This window comes from Phascolarctos cinereus, unplaced genomic scaffold (genome assembly GCF_003287225.1).
Source record: "Phascolarctos cinereus isolate Bilbo 61053 unplaced genomic scaffold, phaCin_HiC Scaffold_4;HRSCAF=312, whole genome shotgun sequence".
Lineage (NCBI taxonomy): Eukaryota > Metazoa > Chordata > Mammalia > Diprotodontia > Phascolarctidae > Phascolarctos > Phascolarctos cinereus.
The window spans coordinates 235,428,527-235,453,618 of NW_027555847.1; the positions used below are offsets into that span (position 1 = coordinate 235,428,527).

General features: G+C 36.1%; 1 protein-coding gene across 2 annotated transcripts in view; it reads right to left on the reverse strand.

Moving 5' to 3' along the window:
* SLC12A2 (solute carrier family 12 member 2) overlaps nt 1–25,092 on the reverse strand; it is a 125,710-nt gene that overhangs the window by 62,828 nt on the left and 37,790 nt on the right. For both annotated transcript variants that reach the window (XM_021009509.2, XM_021009508.2), the window contains exons 2-4: nt 16,556–16,675; nt 13,359–13,434; nt 12,687–12,782 (exon numbers count right to left, since the gene is read on the reverse strand). In XM_021009509.2, coding sequence (XP_020865168.1) covers nt 12,687–12,782; nt 13,359–13,434; nt 16,556–16,675 — 292 coding nt within the window. The remainder of the gene's footprint in view (nt 1–12,686; nt 12,783–13,358; nt 13,435–16,555; nt 16,676–25,092) is intronic.

Sequence of the window (25,092 nt, forward strand, 5' to 3'; positions counted from 1 at the left end):
ATCACAGCAAAAATAAAAATGGAAAATTATTTGCAGGCGGATGATAGGGGGTGGGTGGAGCACAGCAATAGGTTTGTGGCTTTCTGAAATAACTCTGATAATTTAACTAGTTCACCATGGAGTAAAACAGCAAGTAGCAACGCTGTCCAACACATCACTTCTTTACCCTTCTCTTTCCTTGGTAAGCAGCATGCAACTCCATGTAAAACAAAGCAGCATCAAGAGTGGGTTGGCATGACACACTGAAATTATTTCAAACTGCGAATGGCAGATTTATCCTGTAATTGTCTTTTCTACCACTCTCTTTCCTTCTCCATAATTCTAAGAACTATAATTATTTTTGAAAGTTGAAATGGGTGGCCTGGTTGAAAACTTGTTAGGCTTCATTAACAAAATTAATTTCATTAAACTCTCTTGCTTGTTCGTATAATGCTTAAAAATAATCAGCTTTTTTCTTATCCCATGTGACTCCTTTTTCTATCTGGACTGCCCATCCTTCCTCACTATATTCTTCTGTATATTTGTATATTTATTACATATTGAGATTTAACACGTAATTAAGTTAAATGAAGAATGTCCCTCATGTGTGTAAAAAAATCACATAATAATCCTTGCAAGATGTAATGTAACTTGGTTCAATAACCCTCTGATTATTAATAGGAAGTAAAACACATAAAACAAGGAGATGCATTTTCCAAAGCGTCAGCGTCTTGGATCATGTTCAATCTAGACACCAAAGAGAAGAGGTGCTCCTATGTGAAGATGACATTGTGCTGATTTCAACAAGCCTCACAATACTGCAGAGTTCCCTAAATTTTAAGATCTATAACTAAGCTTGTCATAACTATACCTAATGATAAACTCAAGGGAAAGGAGTTGATGAAAAATGAAAAAATGTCTATTGTGAAGACTATAATATGCAGATGAATGGACAACTCATAAAATCATCTGTCTGGCATTGTATTTAAAGCTCTTTACAACCTGGCCCTTTCCTATTTTTTTGAATCTTCTTACACCTAACTCCTCTTCCCTAAACCCCTAAATCTATGCAGTGATTCTGGCCTCTTAAATGTTCCTGTTTCCAGACTCTGGGCATTTTCACTTCCTGGTCCCCCTTCTTGGAAAACTCTCCCTCTCCTTCTTCATTTTTGTCTCCTGGCTTTCCTGGCTTCCTTCAAGTTCCAGGTAAAATCCCATCTTCTACAAGAAACCTTTCTTGATCCCCCTTGATGTCAATGCCTTCCCTCCACTGATTATTTCCATTTCATCATGTACATAGTTTTTTGTACATAATTGTTTTCATATTGTCTCCACCATTAGACCATGAGCTTCTTGATAAAAGGAACTGTGTTTTGCCTTTCTTTGCATCCCTGGTGATTAGTACAGTTCCTGGTATGCAGAAGGTGTTTAATAATACTTAGTAAATAAGGTCTGTTCATCAAAATACATAACTAGGGCAGATATTTCTTAGAAAAAGCCATGAAGAAACAGCATCTTAAGCTAGGCCTTTTCAGTTTTTGTAGGATTTCAATACATAAATATTCGCAGAAGGAGGACAGGAAAAAGAGAGAAGATGAACAGATACAAAGGCTATTTGAAGCCAGGATAGAGATTCTGAATTTTACTCTGCAGGCAATGGTAAGAAAAATACTGTTACTCACTTCTTGAAGATCAATCTGTTATTGTGTAGGTGAGGTGGAGGCAGGGGGCAACTAGTTGAAACTATTAAAATAATCTTAATAATAACAGTTAGCATGTATATAATGCTTTGAGTTTTGCAAAGTGCTTTACAAATATCTCTTTTGAGCCTTACAACAACCCTGGGAGGTAGATAACTATCAGGGGTGAGGAAACTAAGACAAACAGCTTTTGTTAAGTAACCTGCCCAAGGGTACCCAGGTAGTCAGCATGTGAGGTAGGATTTGAACTTAGGTCTTCCTGACTACAGGCCGAGCACTCTATCTACTGTAACACCTAGCTGCCCTGTACACTTGTATGACCAGTATACTTCTGACTGTAGTGAAAATCTCATCAAGGATGGTGTCAGTGAGAATGGTAAAGTGAGATTCATGTGGGAATGATATTACAGATTTGTCAAGTATCTCAATGATTCAATACGCAAATCAAAGGTAGAAGGGTCTGAATTTTAGTATCAGAAAGGACAATATGGGACTTAGATTTAAAACTTGAATAACTAGAAGAATAATGTAACATTGACAGAAATAGCTGATAGTTTATGATGCATTTAAAATAGCTGATTCTATTTAAATATCACAAAAGCTTTGTAAGATAGGCAATCCAAATATTATCATTCTCATTTTCAATAGTGAAAATAGGAAATCGCAGGTCCCTTTCCATCATCCCTCAGCAGTCCTAAGACAGCAAAGTCAGAAGGATCCAGAACTACTTTGGGGGTGAGGAAGAACTAAGACAAATTCTTTTATTGTTTGAAGAGCAGACAGAAATTTGAAGAGCAGCTGGAAATGAGAGTTTTACATCTTGGGAGAGGGGGTCAGAGCTAGAGATGTAATAGTCACTTGAAGTCAAAGGAATGGATAATATCTCAAGTGAGACTTCAGAGGAAAAAAAGAGGTCAAAGAATAGAGGCTTTGAAGAATACCCTTATTTAAGGAGTAGAGAAAACCAACCAGCAGATCAGAGATATGGACATGGTCACAAAGCTTTCCTAAAAACAAAATGAACTCTCTGTTCAGGACTACTAAAACACAAAGGGTATAAGTCATTAATCCCACAGATTTTTGTAAAAAGAATGTTTAGATAGCACTTACGGTTTAGAAAGGATTTTTGCTGACACCATTTCATTTTATCTTCACCACAATCCTTAACACAAAAACTCAGTTACACCCATTTTACAGATGGGAAAGCAGGTTAAAAGACTTGCCGATGGTCACACAGCAAATAAATGTAAAAAAAATTATTTGAATGCAAATGGCTCCAGATTATATATACGTTCATGTCTGTACTGAACCACTGAATGTGAAATGACCAAGCATGTCCAATTAAGGAAATGAGTGAAAATGAAACTATACTGTCAGGCCTAAAAGTAGTGGAGTATAGATATTTCCAAGCATAGTACAAATATAATACTAATTTTATTGGGGCCTAGGTATTTTAAGCTAATTTTTAAAATACGATAGCAGTTTCTATATTTTTCTCTAATTAGCTTGCCATTCCCCAAATAAGCATAATATGAAAAAGAAAATTAAAATTTCCCCTATTTATTCAGCAAAAATTGCTTTCTAAACTGTGTGAAAAGGTCTCTATGAAAAGGTCTTTCTAAACTGTGTGAAAACACTTTTAGAAGATGGTTTAATTTGAGCATTTTAGCTTATGGGAGTAGTTTTCTGTTCACAGAGTCTCTCCAAAATACCCACGTTTTGTGGCATTATTAAAGAGGACAATTTTTAAGCCCTTTCCATCTGAGATACATAGTAATAATGAGGTAACAGTTCATATATTGGGGAGAGGGATGCAACTGTGGAATAAGAGTTAAAGGAAATATAAACAGAACAATAATTACAGCTGCATTCTCCAACTCCTCCCAATCAGGCCAAAATGTCTAATAAAGGATATTACCTTTTCAAAGCCTTGTTACAAGCACTCCCTGATAAGCCCAGCTCTGATTCAAAGCAAACCAATTCAACAAATATTTTATTAGGTGCATACTATGTTAAAAATGTTATTTATATTAGGCACTGGAGATACAAAGAAGTAATAAGAGGAAAAATAACTATGTCCAACCTTGAGGTTGTGATTAGTGAAACCTGCCATTTGAGGTGAAAGTTCTTGGGACTGTAACTAATATTGTTTTGGGTTTTAAATTCAGATACAGTTGTCTGATGGATCATTAAGTCAGTAATCCACCATTCCTGAAAAATGCCACAAGTTACTCAGAGGGGATGTGATCCTGAATTGTTAACAGGTAGAGGTCCATAGTTGGGAAAAAGCCAGGAGGACAACCTTGGCAAAGCCTAAGATAGGACCTTTCTGGCTCAGTCTCCCCATAATATTACTTCCTTTTGAACAGGAATGTTTCCCACCTGGCTATGACCTAGAATTCTTATCGTATGACTGAATGTGAACTGTGACTCTTACCCAAAGTCAGAGTAAGACTGATGCTAGTGTAATCATGTCCCTGTGTTTTCCTTTTATAGCAAATTTCTATAATCTGGGCAAGTGGTCGATACAAGTTATAAGCACAATGCAAGTATGCAAGATCTTGCTCTTTTCAGTTTGAATGTGTAGTCATGCCATATCCCCAAAACTTGGTAAATTAATACTCAGGCTTATCATCTACCTGCTGTTTACACAGTCACGTATAAGATTAATCCTTGAGATAGTTCATTCTTTCTGAATAATATGGGGAATAATCGGACAAAGGTAAAAGAAATGTGTGAAACAAAGATACAAACACAATGTTATATCATCCTCTGGACTAAGGCTGGAATGCATCTGAGCAACTATAATAAAATTCATGTGTATAAGATCTGAGTTATTCAACCTAGAGGTATAGTCCTTTCTATATTCTAAACAACTTAGTAAATGAGGATTTGCTCTCGTCATCTGCCTGTTATTATATGTGTGTGTGTGCGCATAAAATAAGGTCCTTAAATGTTCCAAAATGATGTAAAAATAACTCGGTATTAATACAACTGTTTGTGGAACCTAGCTGTTTATGCTTTTAATTTCTGAAATATCTTCAGTTTGGCTTGAAGAAAAGAATTTTAGCGCAATCAGGCTTCTTAGAGGGGAGTAACTTATGGAATTTTTTGTGTACATCAATGAAAAGTCAATTTTATTCCAGTTTATTACTAATGTGGAAATAACACCTATTTGTGAAGCATGTCCTGGGGTACAAACACGTTTTGTTATAAATAACTAATTTAATATGCACTATTTTGAACTTGATTACTTGAGTGTCATCCCATCTTTTGCTATAATTGATGTTAACTTGATGACTTTCATGTGATCTGTGTATCATAGGTTATCTTATAAAAAGTGTTCTATAACCTATGTTTTTATGTGAGGGTTAAAATTCTTATATGTCTCTGTTCCTTCTAAAGGAGTGGGGGAAGAGAGAGAGATATTAGATAATTAAATTGGATCAAAATTAAATTAAATGGCATTTAAATTTGGAGTGCTAAAATAATTATCAGTTAACTGACAAACATTATGAAGTTGGAAAAAAAAAGACTTGAGTAAGTATTGTGAAGGACAAGATCAAATGAATATATATGTAATTTGGAAGGTTTTGAGTATTTTGCCTCCTGAGGTATTTAAAATGTTTAGAGTGTATTTGGATGTCTTACATATATCAATTTATCAGCAACCCTTTAACTTGTTGTGAACAGTGTTTTAAGACAGAAATGGCATGAGGTACTTGCAACCTAAATTCTCTAAAGTTTCAGGTAAACTCTGGCTTCCTACTTTTGGTGTTCTCCCTTTTAGCTCTGTTATTGATTAAATCAGAAGTACAAGGTTTGAGCTGGTATTCACAACGTGAACTTCTTATTGGAGGAGTAAATTTTGAGAACCTGTGCCAACTTGTATTGAGATCTATTTTGCTAGGGGTTCTAGCAAGAACAAAAGAGGAACCTCTCTCCCTTTGGAACCAGAAAGGGGTGCCCTTGAGGACACAATATTTTCCAGATTGTTTAAAGGAAAGATGTGCCGGGAACCATACAACTGTACAGGATGTCTGAGATCCAGGATGAACTGTGTTGATTGAATGGATATTGGAAAGGATTACTAAGCTGCAGGGAAACTTAATGTCTGTTGTTACTGATGTCCATTACTGTACTCCTCTGGCTTTTATTTTTTGTATCTGTATGCTAAGTTCTCTTGATCATCTTGATGTTGTTTGATTTTTAAATTAGTCCCTTAGTCATTCTTACTATTGCTTGCACTGTGCTTTGTTAATGGTTCTTATCCCACTTTGTAATTGGGGCTGTCCCAGGTAGTACCCACAGTACTCTTTTACCCAGTGTGCTCTCTGTGGTCATCAGCTTGCCCAGGTGTTGCCTTTAATCAATGACTGGGGTTGGGAAACGTTAAAGACTGTTAAGGGGTTCCCTGAACTTGTCTTTTTGAATTGCCATATATTCCAAAACCACTGGAGCCAGGGTATGCAGGAGGCCCTAACGTGTCAAGGATGAGCCCTCCCCCCAACCTGCTGATATCATTTGTTGTTTGCATCCCAAACTGGACTCCCTCTGCGTCTTTGGGAGTCAAGACATGTGCTTGCCAGTCTGGGAAATTTGTTTGTACAGCTAAGGCCCTGAAGATATGCAGATCATCCTATCTTCATAGTCTAACAGTTCCCAAGGGAAAAGAATGCTTTTGCCATTGCCTTGTTCCTCCTCCTTGGGAGGGGTCTTGTCCTTTTTCCACCTTTATTGCACTTTTCCCACCTCCCATGACTTTTAGGTGGAGTTTTGTTTCCTCCTCCTTCCTTTGTCCTGCTTTCATAAATACGCAAACTTCTGCATGAATTGTGAACTCTTAGGGTTCCACACACATGTTCAGTTCTCTTGTAATAAACCTAGTTTTCATCTAAGTTTCCTGAAGTAGTGATTGCCTATTGACACCAATGATGAAATCAACTGCAAAAACTTAAAAAAGGTTGTGACCTGGCAAATGGAGAGAAGAAGCTAGCCCCGACAAGTGGAAGTTAAATTGTGGAGATATGTTGAAGCGTCCTGGATAACTAAACAAGACCTTAAAAGTCATGACAACTTTGATGTTCTTTAACCAGGAATCTGGTTTGGGGCTCTTCCACCATTTCCAAAACACTAACAACTTTTAAATAAATATAATAACATTTTAAAACCATGCAATTACTCGAGTCTCCTGACTCCAGACATTTTCACAGGCCATTCTCCCCTCATACTTGGAACTTTCATCATCTTTCCGTTCTGAATTCTCTGGTGGCCTTCAGGTCTTAGTTACAAGAAATCTTAATTCTAGTCCTTCTTAATCTTAGTGCCTTCCCTCTGGAATTATCTCCTACTTATCCCACATAGATTTAATTTGTACATGGCTGTTTGCAAGTTGTCTCACCCATTAGATCGTGAGTTGCATGATGTCTTTTTTGTTTGTTTTGTATCCTTAGTATTTAGCACAGTGCCTGGAACACAGAAAGGACTTAGTGCTTCTGAGCTGACTGTTAATATGACAGATGTCAAAAATGAATAAAAGATATCGGTATCTTCACATTTAGATGGTACAAATGGTACAACAGATTTCTTATGTTTGTCAGGAAAGATAAACGACCTGCTTCTAAATTTTCATTGTATCATGCATGGGAAAGCACTGTTTTGTTTTGTTTTTAGAACAATATTATTTAAATTCTTGTCCAAAAATAGACACTTCTATTGGTGGAACCATGAACATTTCTTTGAATAGTCCTACAAATAAATCTAAATTCAACTATCAATTTCAGTCTCTGTTTAAACTTTCTACCCTCAGTTCCCTAAGCTACAAAATGAGGGGTTGGATAATTCAACTTTTTTTTTTTTTGCTTTTTGCTAGGTAATCAGAGTTGCCCAGGGTCACACAGCTAGTGTCTTGTGCTGTGTGTCTGAGGTCGAATTTGAACTCAGGTCCTCCTGACTCCAAGGCCAGAGCTCTATCCACTGCGCCACCTAGCTGCCCCAATGACCCAACTTCTAAGTACTTTCAAATCTTAACTCTATAATCCAATGAAGTAAATCCTAAATATCCTGATCTACTAATACACAGACATGTTTGTTAGTTATAGTGCAACAACGTTTCATCTCATACTGATATTTGTGTTACTGTGATTAAGCAAATTTTGGTAAGAAAAGTGCTTCACACAATGAGCCTACAGACTGGCAACTAACTCATGAACATTATTCATCATCTGAATAAATTAAGCCTTAATTTACAAAAGCAAAGCAATATATTCCTAACACTGAAATAAGCAACATTGGTATTTTAGTCAAAACTGTCTTTATTTGGAAGGAATGCCAATGATTCATAATTTGTATCAGAAAGAGTACAATTAGAAGCTTTGCTATGAAGCAGCTTGCTCGAATTGTATATGGCCAGCTAACAGCATTCAAGTATCATTCTGTTGACTTTTACAATCAGTATTTTGTTTAAATTCACTATTTGTCCATGTAAAGCACAGGATGAAAAACCATAGATTTCCAATTTATTTTCAATAAATATTTGATCAACAAACACCTACATGCCAATCAAGCAATAAGCCTTTATTAAGTGCTTACTATTATGGCACTGTACTAAGTAGTGGGGATACAAAGGAAAACCAAAAATTGTCCCTGTCCTAAAGAGATATAAATTCTAATGGGGAAAAACAACATATGTTAATCACAACACACAAGTTAATACACAGTAGATGGAAGGGAACCAGAGGGGACAGCAACTAGCAGCCAGGGACTAGGATAGGTCTCCAAGAGCCGGCACTTAAACTGAATCTTAAAGGAAGCCAGGAATTCTAAGGGTTGGAAGTTAAGAGGAAGGGCATTCCAGGAATGTGGGACAACCAGTGTCAAAGGCATTGAGATGGGAGATGGAATGCTGAGGAACAACAAGAAGGACAAAAGAGAGAGAGAACACAGAGGGGGAGCAAAAGGTAGGAAGATTGGAAAGGCAGAAAGAGGCCAAACTGTGCAGAGTTTTAAAATGCCAAACAAAGGACTATATTTCATCCTGGAAGTAACAGAGAAGCAGAGAATTTACTGAGGGGGCTGACATAGTCAGATCTATGCTTTAGGAAAATCATTTTGGCAATTGAACGGAACACGGACTGGAGTGGGAAAAGATTTGAGGCAGAGACATTAACTGAATTGCAATTATCTAGGAGGTGAAAGTGATGAGGGCTGACCTGGGTAGCGGCTAAGTAAGTGGAGAAAAGGGGACTTATGTTAGAAATGTTGTAAAGGAAGAAATGTCAACATCTGAAGACCGATCAGATAAGTGGGGTGAGCAAAGGGAGTGGACGATAACAGGGAAGTTCAGAAGAGGGCAGAGTTTGGGGGAAAAGAGAATGATTTAGGTTTTGGACATATTAAGTTTGCTAGGCACTAAGCTAGATGCTGGGGATAAAAAATAAAAATGAAATAGTTGCTGTCCTCAAGGAGCTTATATTCTTTTGGGGGAGGGGGAACATATAAAATTAATATAAAAGAGATATATATGTAAAGTTTCCTGAGAGCCAGCATCTAAGACAATGGAAACATTTCAAGGAATCAAATACATATTAAAAATTCAAGTTGAATTTTGATTTAAAATGCTTTGCCTAAACACAGAATTTAGGAAAACTGCATAATAGATAAACATGAAGAAATCAGATTGAATGACACTATAAACTTCCCATCACAAACGGCAAAATGCAGAATAACACGCTGCTTTCGTAGCTGACTCCAACTTTTATGTATATTTTCTTGTTTGAATCACATGAAAAATAATTTGAGCTCAACTTGACAACTGAAAGCCTAAATTAATAAAGTTAAACTTGCCTCCTCACCATATAAACTTTAAAAAAGAAGTCACAGCAAAAGTCCTAAATAAAATTTCAGTTGTTTTTCAGTCATGTGGGACTCTTCATGATGTCATCTGGGGCTTTCTTGGCAAAGATGCTAGAGTGGTCTTTGCCATTTCCTTCTCCAGTTCATTTTACAGATGAGGAAGCTGGGGTAAAGTTAAGTGACTTGACCAAGGTCACACAGTTAGTAAGTGTCTAAAGCCAGAATTTCTTTGCCACTTAGCTGCCCAATTTACACCATTTATAACATACCATTGTTAACACTTCCATTTTTGTTACACAAATAGACACTTAACAGACTCTCTGTTGACTACTACTTGTGAATTTTTATGTAGCCAGACACTTTTGAAAAATGTACTGAGTCCTTAAAAAAAAAAAAGGTCAGTGAAACAGTCCAAAAGCAAAACTCATGTGGGAAAACACTTAGTTTTTCCACCTATATGCCCATTTCAGATTGTTCATCATAGTATTTCTGCCACCGTCATAAAGTGTCGAGAAACACAAGACAATCATAAAAAATACAAGAGTAATACAAAGTGATCAGAGAATATAAAAAAAAAAATCCAAGAAACGTAATCCAAGGTATAAGGCACTGATATATACATGGATCATGTCATTTTCATCCCAAAGTACCATGAAGAATGGATGACTAAAACGTAGCATTTCTTTCATTGTAGCACCTAATAAGAAGGTCTTATATTCACATCAGACCAAAGGGATAAGAGATAACCAAATAAACAGAAGTCCCTCTACACTGTCATTCCATTTATTCTGTATAGTGATGTCCCACTGAGAATCAAAGAAAACTGGTGTTGGTAACTACCTCCTTTCTACCACTATTACCAATGGAGCATTTAATAATAAACTTAACCAAACTGTAATCCAAGCATCTTCATTGTTCTTCCTTCAAATTTTTGTTCTTGTCCTCTTCAGTGAAGATTTCCTAGATTTGCTCCGTAATCTCTTTTCCCCTCAATTTCCTAATATCAAAATTGGTTTAAACTCCAAATGAACATGATTAGGCACTTAAAATGTCTTTCTCCTTATTCCACCTACTCAAAGCCTACCCAGCTAGTTAAGACTGGCCCACCAGAGTGAGAAGTAGTATTGACAATTTGTTCAACACTTATTAAGTTCAAGCACTTATTAAGTGCCAACTATGAGTTTGGCACAGAGGTGAAAAACAAAGAAGCCTTGACCCTCAAGGAGTTTATATTCTATGGGGGGGGGGGTAGAAGACACACTGATGTGACATAAATAGTTAAAATTAAAATAACTGACAATTCATTAGGTGTCTGACATCAAAGGATTCTATCTATCCTATGTTTATTCTTAAAGAACCTATTAATGATTGACACATTCAAAAGTGGTTGAAGTATGCTCACTATAGATTGGTATATCTGTAAAAGGTTCATTTTCCTCAGTCTACTGCAATTTAAAACCTCATGGACTCTACCCATCCCCCCTAACCCTACCTCCATGTTCTTATCACCAGGGCCTCTCAGCATCTATCTGCAAGGGTCTGAGTAGGCCTAGTTACTGGGCCTGATAAGTGTTTGCCCTTGCCCTTGTCTTTTAGAATCAGAACAGAAATCAAGATCCAAAAGGTTGGTTGGAGGATCTGCATGCTCAATTACCTTTGTTTGCCAAACTGATTTAGAGATTACCAATAAATTCCATAACTGCATCAACTCAGTGTGAGATTCTACCTCTATATCCTATAATTCCAGATTTGACTGCTCACCAGCTTTCAGGAAAAGTCTGGTTCACATCCTGCTTTATTTGAGAAGGCTAAGCAAGATCTCCTCTTGCACAACCCAGACCACTGGTTATACAGCCTTTGACTGAGTACTCGGAAAACTGGCGGTACTGTTCAGTCATTTCAGTTGTGTCTAACTCTTCATGACCCCATTTGGCATTTTCTTGGTAAAGATAATGGAACAGTTTGCCACTTCCATCTCTAGTTCATTTTACTGATGAGGAACAGAGGCAAACAGGGCTAAATGACTTGCCCAGGGTCCAACAGTAAGTGTCTGAGTCCAGAATTGAACTTAGGGAGATGAGTCTTCCTGACTTTAGGCCTGGCATTCTATCCACTGTACCAACTGGCAGCTTAGAAAACTTACCTAGTACTTTTTATCAGCACCACTCACCTGGCTCTTAACATACAGACTAGTACATTTCCATAAGTCAATATCTTTCTGTCGTCAACTAGGTTGTGTTCACCTTGAAGGTAGGAACTCTCCCTTGTATTTCTTTATATTCTCATAAATACTAAAAAAAAAATACTTAATAATCTAGTAGTAAAATAATTAAGCTAATCAAGTTCTAGTGAGTTTGGAATTGTTTAATTATTTTATTTGTACCTTTAATTTGTTATCGTTCAGTCGTTTCAGTAGTGCCCAACTCCTCGTAACCCTATTTGGGGTTTTCCTGGCAGTGATACTGGAGTGGTTTGCCATTTCCTTCTCCTGCTCATTTTACAGATGAGGAAACTGAATTAAACAGGGTTAAATGACTTGCCCAGGGTCACATAGCTAGTAAGTGTCTCAGGCCACATTTGAACTCAGGATGACGAGTGTTCCTGCTCCCAGCCTAGCACCCTATCTACCTACTGTGCCACCTAGCTAACATTTCTAAATATTAAAATTTGATCTTACAGCTCTATTTTGATAATTATCTAAATCAATGTATGTAGCATTCTATAAGGCAAAAGTGTAATAAATTATAAGCACAATAATGATTTGTGATGAGTTTACAACACTTTCGTCTTATGGAAGGAGCTGAGCTTCCCTTCAAAAATGACAAAATATATTCTATGATATAAACATTAAAACAGAAAAATTAATCAAGTTTAAAGGCTTAAAGAAGCACTAACAAAATTTTAGTTTAGCTGTAACAGAACTCCTCTGACCTAACCTGCCTCCAACATTTTAGAGAAGCAAAAATGTTAGAAAATATCCAGTAGCTATTTTCCTTATTTTATATAGATCAGCAATTCAAAAATTTAAGATTACAAAAGGGTTAGAAATATAAATTTAACCTTATTTTTTAAAAGGTGGTTTTTAATACAAGCATTTTTATACTGATTTAAAAGACTAGAAAGAAATATGATCTTTAAAAAGATTAATTTTACCTCCTCTTACAAATCCATTGGTAGCTATTGCTGAAGTGGACAATCCTGTGATGGTTGTGACAACAGTGGCCATTGCTATTACAAGAACTGACAGACCTTTAAAGGAAAAGAAATGGATGTTTTGATTGTTAATAAAAAACTGTTTCAAAACAGAGAAAATACATATAAACCACACTTCCAGGTTATCACATCTAGAATTTCTTATCTATTGAGTCAATTAAAGGCAATACGGTACAGCTGAAAGAGGGCTATTCCTGTAGTCTGCCCAGGTCAATCTCTGCCTTTTCCCATCTATGTCATTTTGAGCACTGTGTACTAGTTTGGTCACCTAGAAAATGGAGAAAACTATACTTGCTTCTACCTACTTCACAGGGTTGTTTGTAGGGAAAGTGCTCTGTAAACCCTAAAGCTCTATAAATATATACAAATGAGTAAAGCCTCCAATTTATTTCATAACTAAAAATGGGATTTTAAAAAATGCCCTTATGAGGATGATGCATCATAGGATCACTAACGCAACACTGATACAAAAGAATATTATTCATAATGTCTGTGTTTCTTTTTAATCTTATATCATAAGTCAAAACAAAGTACTTTTGAACATATGCCACCATTCTTCCACAGTACCTAAATAATTCTCAGCTAAATAAAACAGCATAAAGATGTACCTACCTATCCCAGCCTGACCCACAATCCATGACAGCCTGATGAAGAGCATCACACCCCAAATGTTTAACATACATCGTACCTGGGAAAGGAGTAACACACAGAAGGGATCTAAAATATAGTGAAAAACTAGTAGCCAATGGCAGTTTCATAAACAATTACTATAAAGCTATTTTTGTTTTAATCAAGAGATTAAACATGATACAATAAATGCTTAGTACAGATAAGAAGGAAAAATCTAGGAATTCAAGAAATAAAAACAAAAGACAAATGCCTATCACCATCTGACACTAACAGAGGCCATAAGTCAAGAAAAAGATACTATGAATATTTTGAAGCTCTTTATCATAAAAGAGATAGTTTTTCCTTTTCTAAAAACTATTAAACCAAATTCTATTTTTCTCATTTCTTTACCTTGCACAGATTTTAACTTCTATAGACTACATTTAACCTGTATTTTCCAAACATAAGATTATAAACCTTTGACATAAGCCTTTTCAAAAACTGATTTTTGAAGCCAAGTACCTAAGATATGAGGGTAGGCAAAGTAATACTACCCAGTACAACTTTATATCTACATTGGCTCATCTCCCAGAATCACAGAACCCGAGAGCAGAAGGGACCACAGCTGTCTGCCTCATCCATAGAGGTCTTTCCACTATAAATATAACCTCCTAAGTGGTCACTCAGGTTTAGCTTCAAAAGCCCCAATGAGGAGGAAACCATCAATTTTTAAGACAGCCTGTTCCACTTTGAAACAGCAATCACTGTTAGAAAGTTGCTCCTGACATGAAGCCTAAATTTGCCTCTTTTAAACTTCCCACAGGTCCTGTTTCTGACTTCTTGGATCAAATAAACCAAAAAATCTAATATATCTCCTACTTGAGACCTCTTCAAATATCTGAAAACACCTTTTCCTGGAATCTTTTCTTCTCCAGACTAAACATGGCCAGTTATTTCAACTGATTCTCATATGATAGGGACTTAAGGCTCTTAAGGGGGCCTATAGCCCCAACCTCCACTGTGGATACACTCCAGCTTATTAATGTCTTTTTCAAACTTTAGTAACTAGAACTAAACACAATACTCCAGATGAGGGCTACTGAGGGAAAAAGTAAAGTGGGACTATCACCTCTCTATTCCTAGAAGCTATGTCCCAAGGTCATAGCCAGCTTTTTAGGATGCCACATCACACTGTCAACTCATATTGAGTTTGCAGCCGTCTAAAATCTCCAGATCTCTTACAACAATGGCTATCTAACCATGCTTCCCCCGTCTTGCGCTTGTGAAGTTCATCTTTTGTACCCAAATGTGAGAATTCACATGTATCCCTAATTTCATTTTATTAGATTCAGCCCAATGCTCTAGAGACTGTAAAGATCATTTTGGATTCTGGCTCCTTCATCTACTGTGGTAGTCATCCCTTCAGCCTTGTGTCTGGATCTGCAAATCTGATAAGCGTGTCATCTATGGCTTTATCCAAGTCACTAATAAAAATGTTAAGTAGAACAGGGTTAAACACAGATCCCAGGTTATTCCACTAAGCCCTCCTTCCACAAAGACACTGAGCCATCTCATTAGCATCATTCTTCTAAATCTCACAACTGGATCCCCAGTCAGATAATGCAGATGTCCTTCTCAGAAGGACATATATTCTATACCAATTCTATCTTTAGATCTTGTTCCTAGTAAAAAGGGACAAATTAATCCTCCATTGTTTGCTACTTAGGGGAAAGTAAAAAAGGCACTGTTTTTTCCATTCATTCCACCTCTGATAAACTATTAATTATTAACTCTGCAACTTCTCTACCAATTGCCCCTAAAAAAAGGCTCCAGCTCTGTTCTTCACCCTATTCTTTTTGACTCCACAGCTCCTATTAGCTGACTCCTTCATTCCCAACTTTTATAGGCAGAATAGGCAAAATGTGTAAAAATCACAAATTCAACTTCCAAGTGCACATAAGATTTTAACTGATCTAGTTGCCTGTTATATACATTTTACCACCAATTCAATAGATGTTTATTAAGCACCTACCACATGCAAGGCACTGCATTGTGCCAAGCCCTGGAAGTACAAAGAAAAAAAAAATAAAACTGTCCCTGACTTATTGTGGGGAGCATATCACATACACAGACAGATAAGTAAACACAAGGTACATACAAAGTCATATAAAACAATATCAAGGGACAGAAATTACTAAACAATTAACTGGGTAAGGTAGGAATCAGGAAAGGCTGTGGAAGGAAGCAAGGTTTTAGACAGAGAGGACAAACTGAGAAGAGACAAAGACGCAGGAGATAGCATGTTATTTAGAACCACTTAGGCCAAAATAAAGTCATGTGAAATAAGATTAGAAAAGCAGGTGGGCAATAGAAGGGAGGGCTTTTAATTAATTTAATTAATGATAAGCAGTAAACTTGCACGTTGTTTTACACTTTTCTTTTTGATCTGAACCTGTGATTTCATTGGTGTAGGGAAGTTCTTAGTGCATCAGTTCCCTCCACTGGATGCATATTAGCAACTGTTCAGAACTTCTGTTCTTAGAGAGTTGCCTGGGACTGACAGGGAGCTCAAAGGCTTGCCCCAGCTAATGTGTCTGAGGCAGACCTGAACTCAAGTTGTCCCAACCATTTATTGACTATACCATACCACCTTCTCAACCTTCACAAAGTAGGTACTTAAGAAACACTGAATGAGCTGATTACATTAGTGTTGAAAACTTTGTTTGGTCTTATTACATTTTAATAACAAATAGAAAAGACTGCCTCAGTACAAGTTAATAGGTCTTTTCCTAAAGGATGTATAAGAGAATTAAACTGGGAAAAACAATGAACTTTCTTGAGAAATCATTGATATAATAAATAATATTCTACAATAACTAAAATTCAATTAAACAATTAGACAAAAATTAACAAAGCACCTACTATATTCATGAAATTGTGTTAGGTTCTAGGAATACAAAAACACTAAATAAAATAGCTCTTGAGGAAGAAGCTTATATCCTATGATGGAATACAATAGGTATGGAAAAAAGTAAATAAAAATGCTATACATATAATTATAAAGTAATATAAAACAACTTCAAAAGGGAGAGAAAGATAATAACTGGGAGGAATCAAGTAAATTCTCACACAGGAAATTACACCTAAACTATGCTTTGAGGGAAGCTACCTGGTAAGTATAAAAATGTTTATATACTTACTAAAACACCCTTTATCCAACCAAATTTCACCACACCTTTACTTTCTGCAGTGTAAGTGACTACAGCTTCTCTGGTTGGAGTACCTTCTTCTCCATTTGCAAATCCATCCTCAAAAGGTTCCTAGTTAGAACAAGAAGAATTTTAAATTTGTGATTATTCAAGAATTTTTTTCAAAAGATGATTTCAAAAAGAGATTTTAATTTTGAATTGAGATTACATATTTTTAAGTTACTCAAGTAAAAAAGATCTGTAAGCATAGAGAAACTTTGGGACAATGCCCTAAACAAAGATGCTCAACAAATACTTGTTAATGAATAGATGGACCCAATCTTTTTGAAAAAGACATTTTGAAAAGATTAACGAAGAAAAGCCACATTAAAACAAAGGCCTCACAGAGCCAATTATTTTGAAAATGAGAAAAACAACAACAACTATTTTTTCTTTCATTTTCTTTTTAAACCAATAAGAGTTTGATAGTGTCAGAGTAGTATTTGCCTATGTCTAGGCTAGTTAATTCAGCAAGTTCAAGACATGATTATTTTCCTTTTTCTAGTCACTCCTTTGGGGAGCTCATCTAATCTTACCAACCATGTTTAAGCAGATGTCTTCCAAATGTAACACTTAATATGTGACCTGCCCTCCAGTCTCATACATCTATAGTACTTAGATGTGGTACCAATCCTGGAAATTTTCTCATGCTAAAATGTTAAGTTCTCTAACCTCCTCCTCAAACTGGCACATATTAGCATACTATGTGCTGTTCCTCATTACACATTAGGCATGCTAATTTTCCTTAAGATTTTCAAAAGTTCATAAATTTGTCCTTCTACTTTACTGCCTCTAGAAAGTGATGAAATTCTGCCAATTTCTCCAAGTTTCTGGGTTCTAGATGAGACCAGAGTGCAGACTTCCTCCTGAGAATCTATTCCCATTTGTAGTTGCCCTAGATAACAAAAGTAGAGAATTGAATCAATCCTAAAATGAGTTGGCAGTAAGTCTTCTTGGGTCAAGAACTATTTGGCAGGCCTTGGGATATGTACAAACATACACAAACAGGACCAATCTGAAGTCTGTGATATCTGATTTCAATTCAAAGTCATGGAAATGCAAGTCGAACATTTAATAGGCAACTGATGCTCAACTGAACGTGGTCTTCTTTATCTAAACAATCGTACTAACCATTTCAACCAACTCCCCTCCTTACCTATATCTGACATCTACTACCATGGATATTGTAGAAGAAAGAAGAAAGTGAAAGTTATATTTCGGAAATCCTAACTTCCAAGGCATTCAAACCCCCAAAAGGATCAAATTATCTTATCTTAACCACCTCTCTAGGCCCTGAGATTGTTTTGTTTTGTCTTGGCTAACTGTTCTTTAAAAGGGGGACAAATCTGAAAGCAAAAACTCAATACCTCCCTTGTGAACAACTGTCAATGTGCTAAGTACAAGAGTACAATCTAGAATCCATATTTTTATTATAAAAGTTAATTTTTAAATCTCAAAAATTCCAGATTCTAAGTCAAAGTACTTTGATTTGACTAGACTTTAATAATACTGAAGCCAAGGCAGTTTTTAAGAAAATTGCTTTGCTTTTTAAGAAAGTCTTATTTTCATAGCTTTCTATAAAAAGTGATATAATGAAAAGGAGCTCCACTTTTTAATTCTCAAAAGCAAATATTAGTATACCCTCAGAGAATGAGTTGTTCTGAACAGCTTTAATTCCAGAAAAACTTTGTTAACCATTTTGGCTATGAATCTTTCAGAAATACATTGCATACTTTTCTGTCTTCTTTTAGTATAGAATAAAATTTGGCTTTTTCTTGATGACTCAAGATCATGGTTATGTATATCAACTGTAATAATTTTTAAAAGAATCCTTATATTGTACTAAAACAGTATCAAGCTCAGTTCAGGTATGTCAAACTGTACTCAACTAAAATCAATAATCCCAAACCACTGTGCTTTGAGTTATGTTTTTATAGTCATGTATTCCTTCCATCGTTACAGCTATCACTTCTCCCTATCAGGACAGGGGTTAGCAGGTCATCTTTCCTATTTTAATGTGCTTCTAAGGGAGTTGTAAATCATGCATTTCATAATTATATGTAATGGAAACATAAATTGGCTAAGTGAGAGTTAAAGAATTTGTCTTTCCAGCAAAGTACATGAGCTTCTTCAGAGTATGGACTTTCACATTCATCCTCGCTCCACTTTCCTGGTTCTCAGCTCTGGGTCAGACAGGAGACTCACAGGTAGGCAAGGTAAATGGAAAGATCCCACTAAAGCCAAAGTCTTAAATATCTGAAAGGACATTTAGAATATAAATTTTGGTTTATAAACCAGTAGGTCTGTCCTAATGATTTGAACCACAAAATACAACTGTTCTGGAAAAAAGGTGGGATCAAAATAATTTTAATTTATTAATTCATAACTGAAGTTGATGACTGTTCTATTACTAAATACTGCTATACTATGATCAGCACTCTTTATTTTGTTATGTATTAAAACTTAAGATCATCCAAAATAGTTTATATGTGCTCCAACTGCACAATAAACAGATTTGTGGATACTTATCTCACACCTCTATGAAAAGACAATCAAGGCATACATACAGATTTACTAATAGGCTACTGTTGTCAGTGCTCACCACATAAGTGGGTGCCTTTTTAGCAATGTAGAAACAACAAGGAGGCATTCTAAAATTTCTACTGTGGGTGTGTGTTGGAATTCTACTTCTGAGTTCAATATCTGCAAGTAATTTTAAATTTGACTGTCACCTTGTCTATGGAAAATTATTTAAATAATAAAATTACTTTTTCCTTTATCATTTATAAGATGGAGATTTTAAAAATCAGCATTCCTACTACAAAAATAAAAGATCAAATTTTCCCACTATTTTCTATAAGCAGAATATGGATCAAGAAAGCAAGGCAAAAGTTTATCCAAACTAAAATAACCCTAAAAATCTTCACTTCTCTTTTCCAGCTTCCCATGAAGGCTTCCCTGTGTTCAAAATTTGATTCTTTCTTTTCATGCCAGAAGTTCAGGAACAAGAGTGCTGTATCCCTTGTCAGAGTTCACAAAAGAAAACAAAACAAAAAACTAAGTGTTAAGGAGGAAAACTGTTATTGACATAGGAAGGCTTCCTAGTGAAGATGACATTTTAATTAGATTTTGAAAGGTGGGTAGGAATTTAAAAAGGTCTAAGAGGGAAAAGAGGCATTCCAGGCACCAAGACCATCCTGAGGAAAGGCACAGAAGCCCAAGGATGCATGACACATTCAGAGAACAGAGATTAGTTTGCCTGGAGCCATAGGTGCATGGAGAATAGTATATTTGAGGATGCTGGAAAGGGTGATGCTAGATTGTAGACTGCTTTAAAAACCATACAAAAGAAATTTCAGAACTTTATCTCATGTGCAGCAAGAACAGATTGTACTGACAGCAGATGGAAAGATTGTGGAACCCAGATGAGGGGGCTTTTTGAGATGCTTTCTCAGTCAGTAAGTCAGTCCATAAAACATTAAGTGTGTGCCAGGCACTGTGCTAAACGCTGGGGATACAAAAAGAGACAAAAGACAAGTCTCTGCCATCAAGGAGCTCACAATATAATGGAGGAGACCACAAGCAAACAACTATGTACAAATATGCTATGTACAAGATAAAAAAGAAATAGTTAACAGAGGGAAGACACTAGAATTAAAAGGGGTTGGGAACTACTTCCTGTAGAAGATGAGATTTTAGTTTAGACTTAAAAGAAGCCAGCGAGGTCAGTAAACAGTGTTCCAGGCATGAGGAACCTCCAGGGAAAATGCCCAGAGCTGAGAGATGGGAGTGTCTTGTTCATGTAATAGCCAGGAGGCTGGTAAAACTGAATTAAAGAGTACCTGTCAGGGAGTAAGGTACAAGAAGACCAGAAAAGTAAAAAGGGGCCAGATTATGAAGGACTTTGAAGGTAAGAAAGAACATTTTGTATTTGATCCTGGAATCAATAGGAGCTACTAAAGTTTATTGAGTAGGGAGGCTCAGTTAAACCTCAACTTTAAGAAAATCATTTTGGTGGTGGAATGGAAGATGAACTGGAGTGAGGATAAGTCTGAGGCAGGTAGACCTACTAGCAGGCTTTACTAACTCTCCAACTCCTAAAGCAATTGCCCCTAAAGATGAGGGAGGTATAGGAAACAAAGCTCCAACTCCCTGCCCTACTCTTTTTGACTCCAGGGTTCCCATCAGTTGACAACCTCATTCTCAACTTTTATAAGTGGAATAGGCAAAATGTATAAAAATCACAAACTCAACTTCCAAGTGCGCATAAAAGTCTAGGTATGAGGTGATGAAGGCCTTCACCAGAGTGGTGGCAGTGTCAAGAGGAAAGAAAAGATACTACAAAGGTGAAACTGACAGGCCTTGGCAACATACTGTGTGTGTGTGTGGGGGGTTGTTTCAAACATAGTGAGGAGTAGAGAAGACACTTGGGTTGTAAGCCCAAGGGAATGGGAGAATAGTGTTTCCCAGGAATATGAGTAAAGATAATGAGTTCTATTTTAGATATGATGACCTTAAGATGTCTACTGGACATCCAGTTCAAGATGTCTGAAAGACAGTTTGGAGATGCAAGACTAGAGGTCTACCTATCCAACAGAAAGAAAGGTTAGGTAGATTTGAGAACTTCTGGCATAAAGATGGTAATTAAATCCACTGGAGCTGATGAGATCATCAAATGAAGTAATACAGAGGGAGGAGACAAGATCCCTAAGGAACACTTACATTTAGAGGGCATGATCTGGAGAGGATCCAGCAAAGGAAACCAAGAAGGAGCAGACAGGTAAGAAGAGAACAATGAAAGTGGTATCTGAAAACCTAGAGAGAAGCGAGTTATCAAGGAGGAGAGGGTGATCCATAATGTCAAAGGCTGCAGAGAGGTTGAGGAAAATGAGGATTGAGAAAAGGCCACTGAATTTGGCAAATCCGAATCTTCCCTGAATATGTGAAGTCCTAAAGTTTTTAAGGGCTTTTCAATTAGGCCACAGGTTACACGCAGTTAGGCATGGTATGCACTGTCAAACTTGAAAGCCAGCTCTGTTTCTATGCATGGCTAATTAAGAATGGACTCCACCAGAATTTTATAAGGATTTTAAAGTTGTCAGATTTCATACTATGAAATAATTTACAAATGGTTATTTAGAAATGTCTCATCAACCTCATATATAAGATACATAAGTATACCTAGCATGTTATCAAATATATGACCCAAAAAGGAGGGGTCTGTTTTATAACATGAAAGACCACAGACAGATTTGTCTGAATGGTAGAAAAGTAGTATTCCCTCAAATATTAAAAAAAGAAAGTCTTCGAGCCCTTTAAGAAGATCTTCTACAAAGTATTTACAGAAGAATACAGACATGAACCCCACAGGAAAAGTCTCAGGAGTTGCAATCTATATCAGTAGAGAAACTAACCACAAGGATGAAATAATGACTCCACCAAATCTCACAAAAACTCTTTTGTTCCCAAATGATTTAAATTCCTTTGAATTATTCAGATTATATCCAAAGGAGAAAAGGAAACTGTCAGTGAGCTACAACTGTGGCCTTTTCCTTTAAATTTGAGGAGGCAAATAATTACCAACCTCCTAGGGATTTCTGTAATTGAACTTCAGATGTTCAAATACATATCAGGTAGAACAATGAAGAAAAAAAGTAAAATGATGAGGAGGAAAAAAAAAACAAAAAAAGTTTTCTAAAATTTTAACTCCTTCACGTCTTATATAATTAGTATCATCAAAACCTCTACCATTATTAATACTTGACATTCATATAGCACTTTATATCTCATTTGAAAATCACAACAACCCTGAAGTAAGACGTATAGGTATTACTACTTTCATTTTACAAATACGGATACTGAAGTACATCAGGGGTGTGTAGCAACCAAGTTTTTTCTGACTCTGAGACCAGTACTCTATCCACTAGGTTAAATAAAATATTTTTTAAGTAGATAGTCACTTTAAGCTCTCTTTTTACCTTCTGTCCCTATATTTGAAGATTAAAACTGAAAAGCAACATGACCTGATTTAAAAAAAAAACAATTATAATCATAATGTGATCATATGCCATCTTCTCTGCAAATATATCTATGTCTATATTTCTAATATTATTTTTGGTAATCATATTCTCAAACTGGAAATCATTTTTACATGGTTAACAATTTAAACATTTCTTTAAAAGTTCACATAGCCTCATTAAGTACTATTGTCTCTTAGGAAAATGTGTTTGTCTCAGCAAGTGAGGTTCAATCCACCCTAACAGTGTGCTGGCCAAATAAATGCTCAATATCCTGAAAACCACTGGTTGGGACATAAAGTAAAATTAGAACTCAGTTGCTATCATCTTTCCCTTCTCAGCTACATTTCATTAGACTGACACCACGACTCAGCTGTCTTCATTCCTCCACCATGGCAGCCCCCTCTCCTTCCCACTGGTGAATGCCTTCTACTGGTGCTTTATTCCCTTCCTGGCTATGCTCAGACTTCACCAGACTCATCTCCCAGCAGGGTAACCATTTCTGTAGTCTTCCTTATCTGCTCTCTTTTGTTTTGTTCTCCCCCATTACAACAGAAATTCCTTGAGGACAAGGACTGTCTTTCTTTTGCTTTTATTAGTATTCCCAGCATTTAGCATGATGGGCACAAAGTAACTTCAGCTTCAGGCTCAGATGATCACCTTCTTCTAGATATTCTCTTCTCTCTAGGTTTTTTTTTACCACATTGTTCTCTCTCTCCTCGTTCTCCTTCCTATCACCCTGACCATACCTTTTCAATCTCCCCTATTGGATTCATACAAATTACACTCACCAACTGTGGGAGTTCCTCAAGGATCTGTCCTGGGCCCTCTTCTTTTCTCCCTCTATTCAATTATATTTCTATGTTAATGATTTTCAAATCTACTTCTCCAGCCCTAACCTCTCTCCTAACCTCCAAATGCGTAGAAGACACTCTAAACTGGATGTTCCACAGACATCTTAAACTCAACATGTCCAAAACTGAACTCATAATTTTAACCCCCAAGCCCTCCCCCATCTCCTTTCCAAACTTCCCTATTATTGTTGAAGGCACCACCATCCCTTTTGGTCCCCCAGGCTTCCAATGTTAGTGTTATCCTTGACTCCTTATTCTCACCCCCTCCATCCAATCTGTTGCTAAGGCCTATTGATTTCACCTTTGCAACATTTTTTTATTATGACCCTTTCTCTCCTCCGATATTGCCACCACTCTAGTGCGGGCCTTCATCTCCTCATCTGGACTACTGTAATAGTTAGCTGGTGGATCTACCTACCACAAGTTTCTAGTCCAGCTTTCATGAAGTTATTTTAGAACTGGAGGACCTTTAGTTCTATGGGACACCTTCCCACCTTTCAGAGATCAATCTAAATAAAGTATTTATTAAGTATCTACTATGTGCCACTTATTGTGCAGAGCATGAGGGACTAAAAGATAAAAATGAAAGCCCCTTTCCTCAAGGAGCTTGTTTATAGAGGGAGATAACATGTATATATAAAATATAAACAAAATAAGTATAATACACAAAACAAATATAATGAAAATTTGGAGGGAAGTCCTAGTAGTAGCTTGAAGAAACTTATGACTTTTATCTGCTAAATAAGTGAAAGATTAAACTTATAAACACTTGTGCTTGCAGAAATAAAATCTGTCATCTTTAGACTACTTAAAAAAATCAAGAGATTATATTTGCAGGGTGAAGGTGATTTTCTTTTGTGCTTGCTAAAATGCTTCAATCACTTCTATATTATTAAGTGATTAAAAAGTCCAACAACAAAAAGGCTAGTTCTTCATTGAGAAAAAATATTAAATGAAAAAATGAAGTCTGCATATAAAATATAAAGCTTAAATTTTAATTTTAAAAAAAGTTCTAACCTGTCTGATTCTAGTTATATTCTAGCCTATCATAAAATGTTTGAGCCACAAACAGCCATTTACCCTGCTACATGATGACATTCCATTATGTGGTCTGTTTACATGAATATCTGAATTCTGATGATACAGTATATTTATCTTTCTATAAAGTAAAATTATTTTACCAAACACTAAATTAAAATGTTTAAGTTTAAAAGAATTTGACAACTAATAAAAAATGACAGGTACATACTAAGTATCTTATTACTGAGGAAGTGTCAAATAAAAACATCAGAAAAAACAATAAACAGTTTGGGTTTGATTCTAATCCAATTTCCCTTGATAAATACTATTAGATTTTAGTACTAGTTTATTTAGTTTTACAAGCATTTATCATATTCCCTTCTACTGCCTCATTCTTCAAATGAAAAACGTATTTTTTTAAAAAACAAAAAATCCCCAAAATAAAACCTTCATATATATATTAAATATGCATAGTCCCCACAAGGGCCATGTCTAAAAATATGTCTCATTCTGCATTTTAAGCTCATCGCTTTCCTGGGTAAGAGGAGGTTTAGTTTTTTGGACTCATGGTTTATCACTGAATTGATCAAATTTCTAA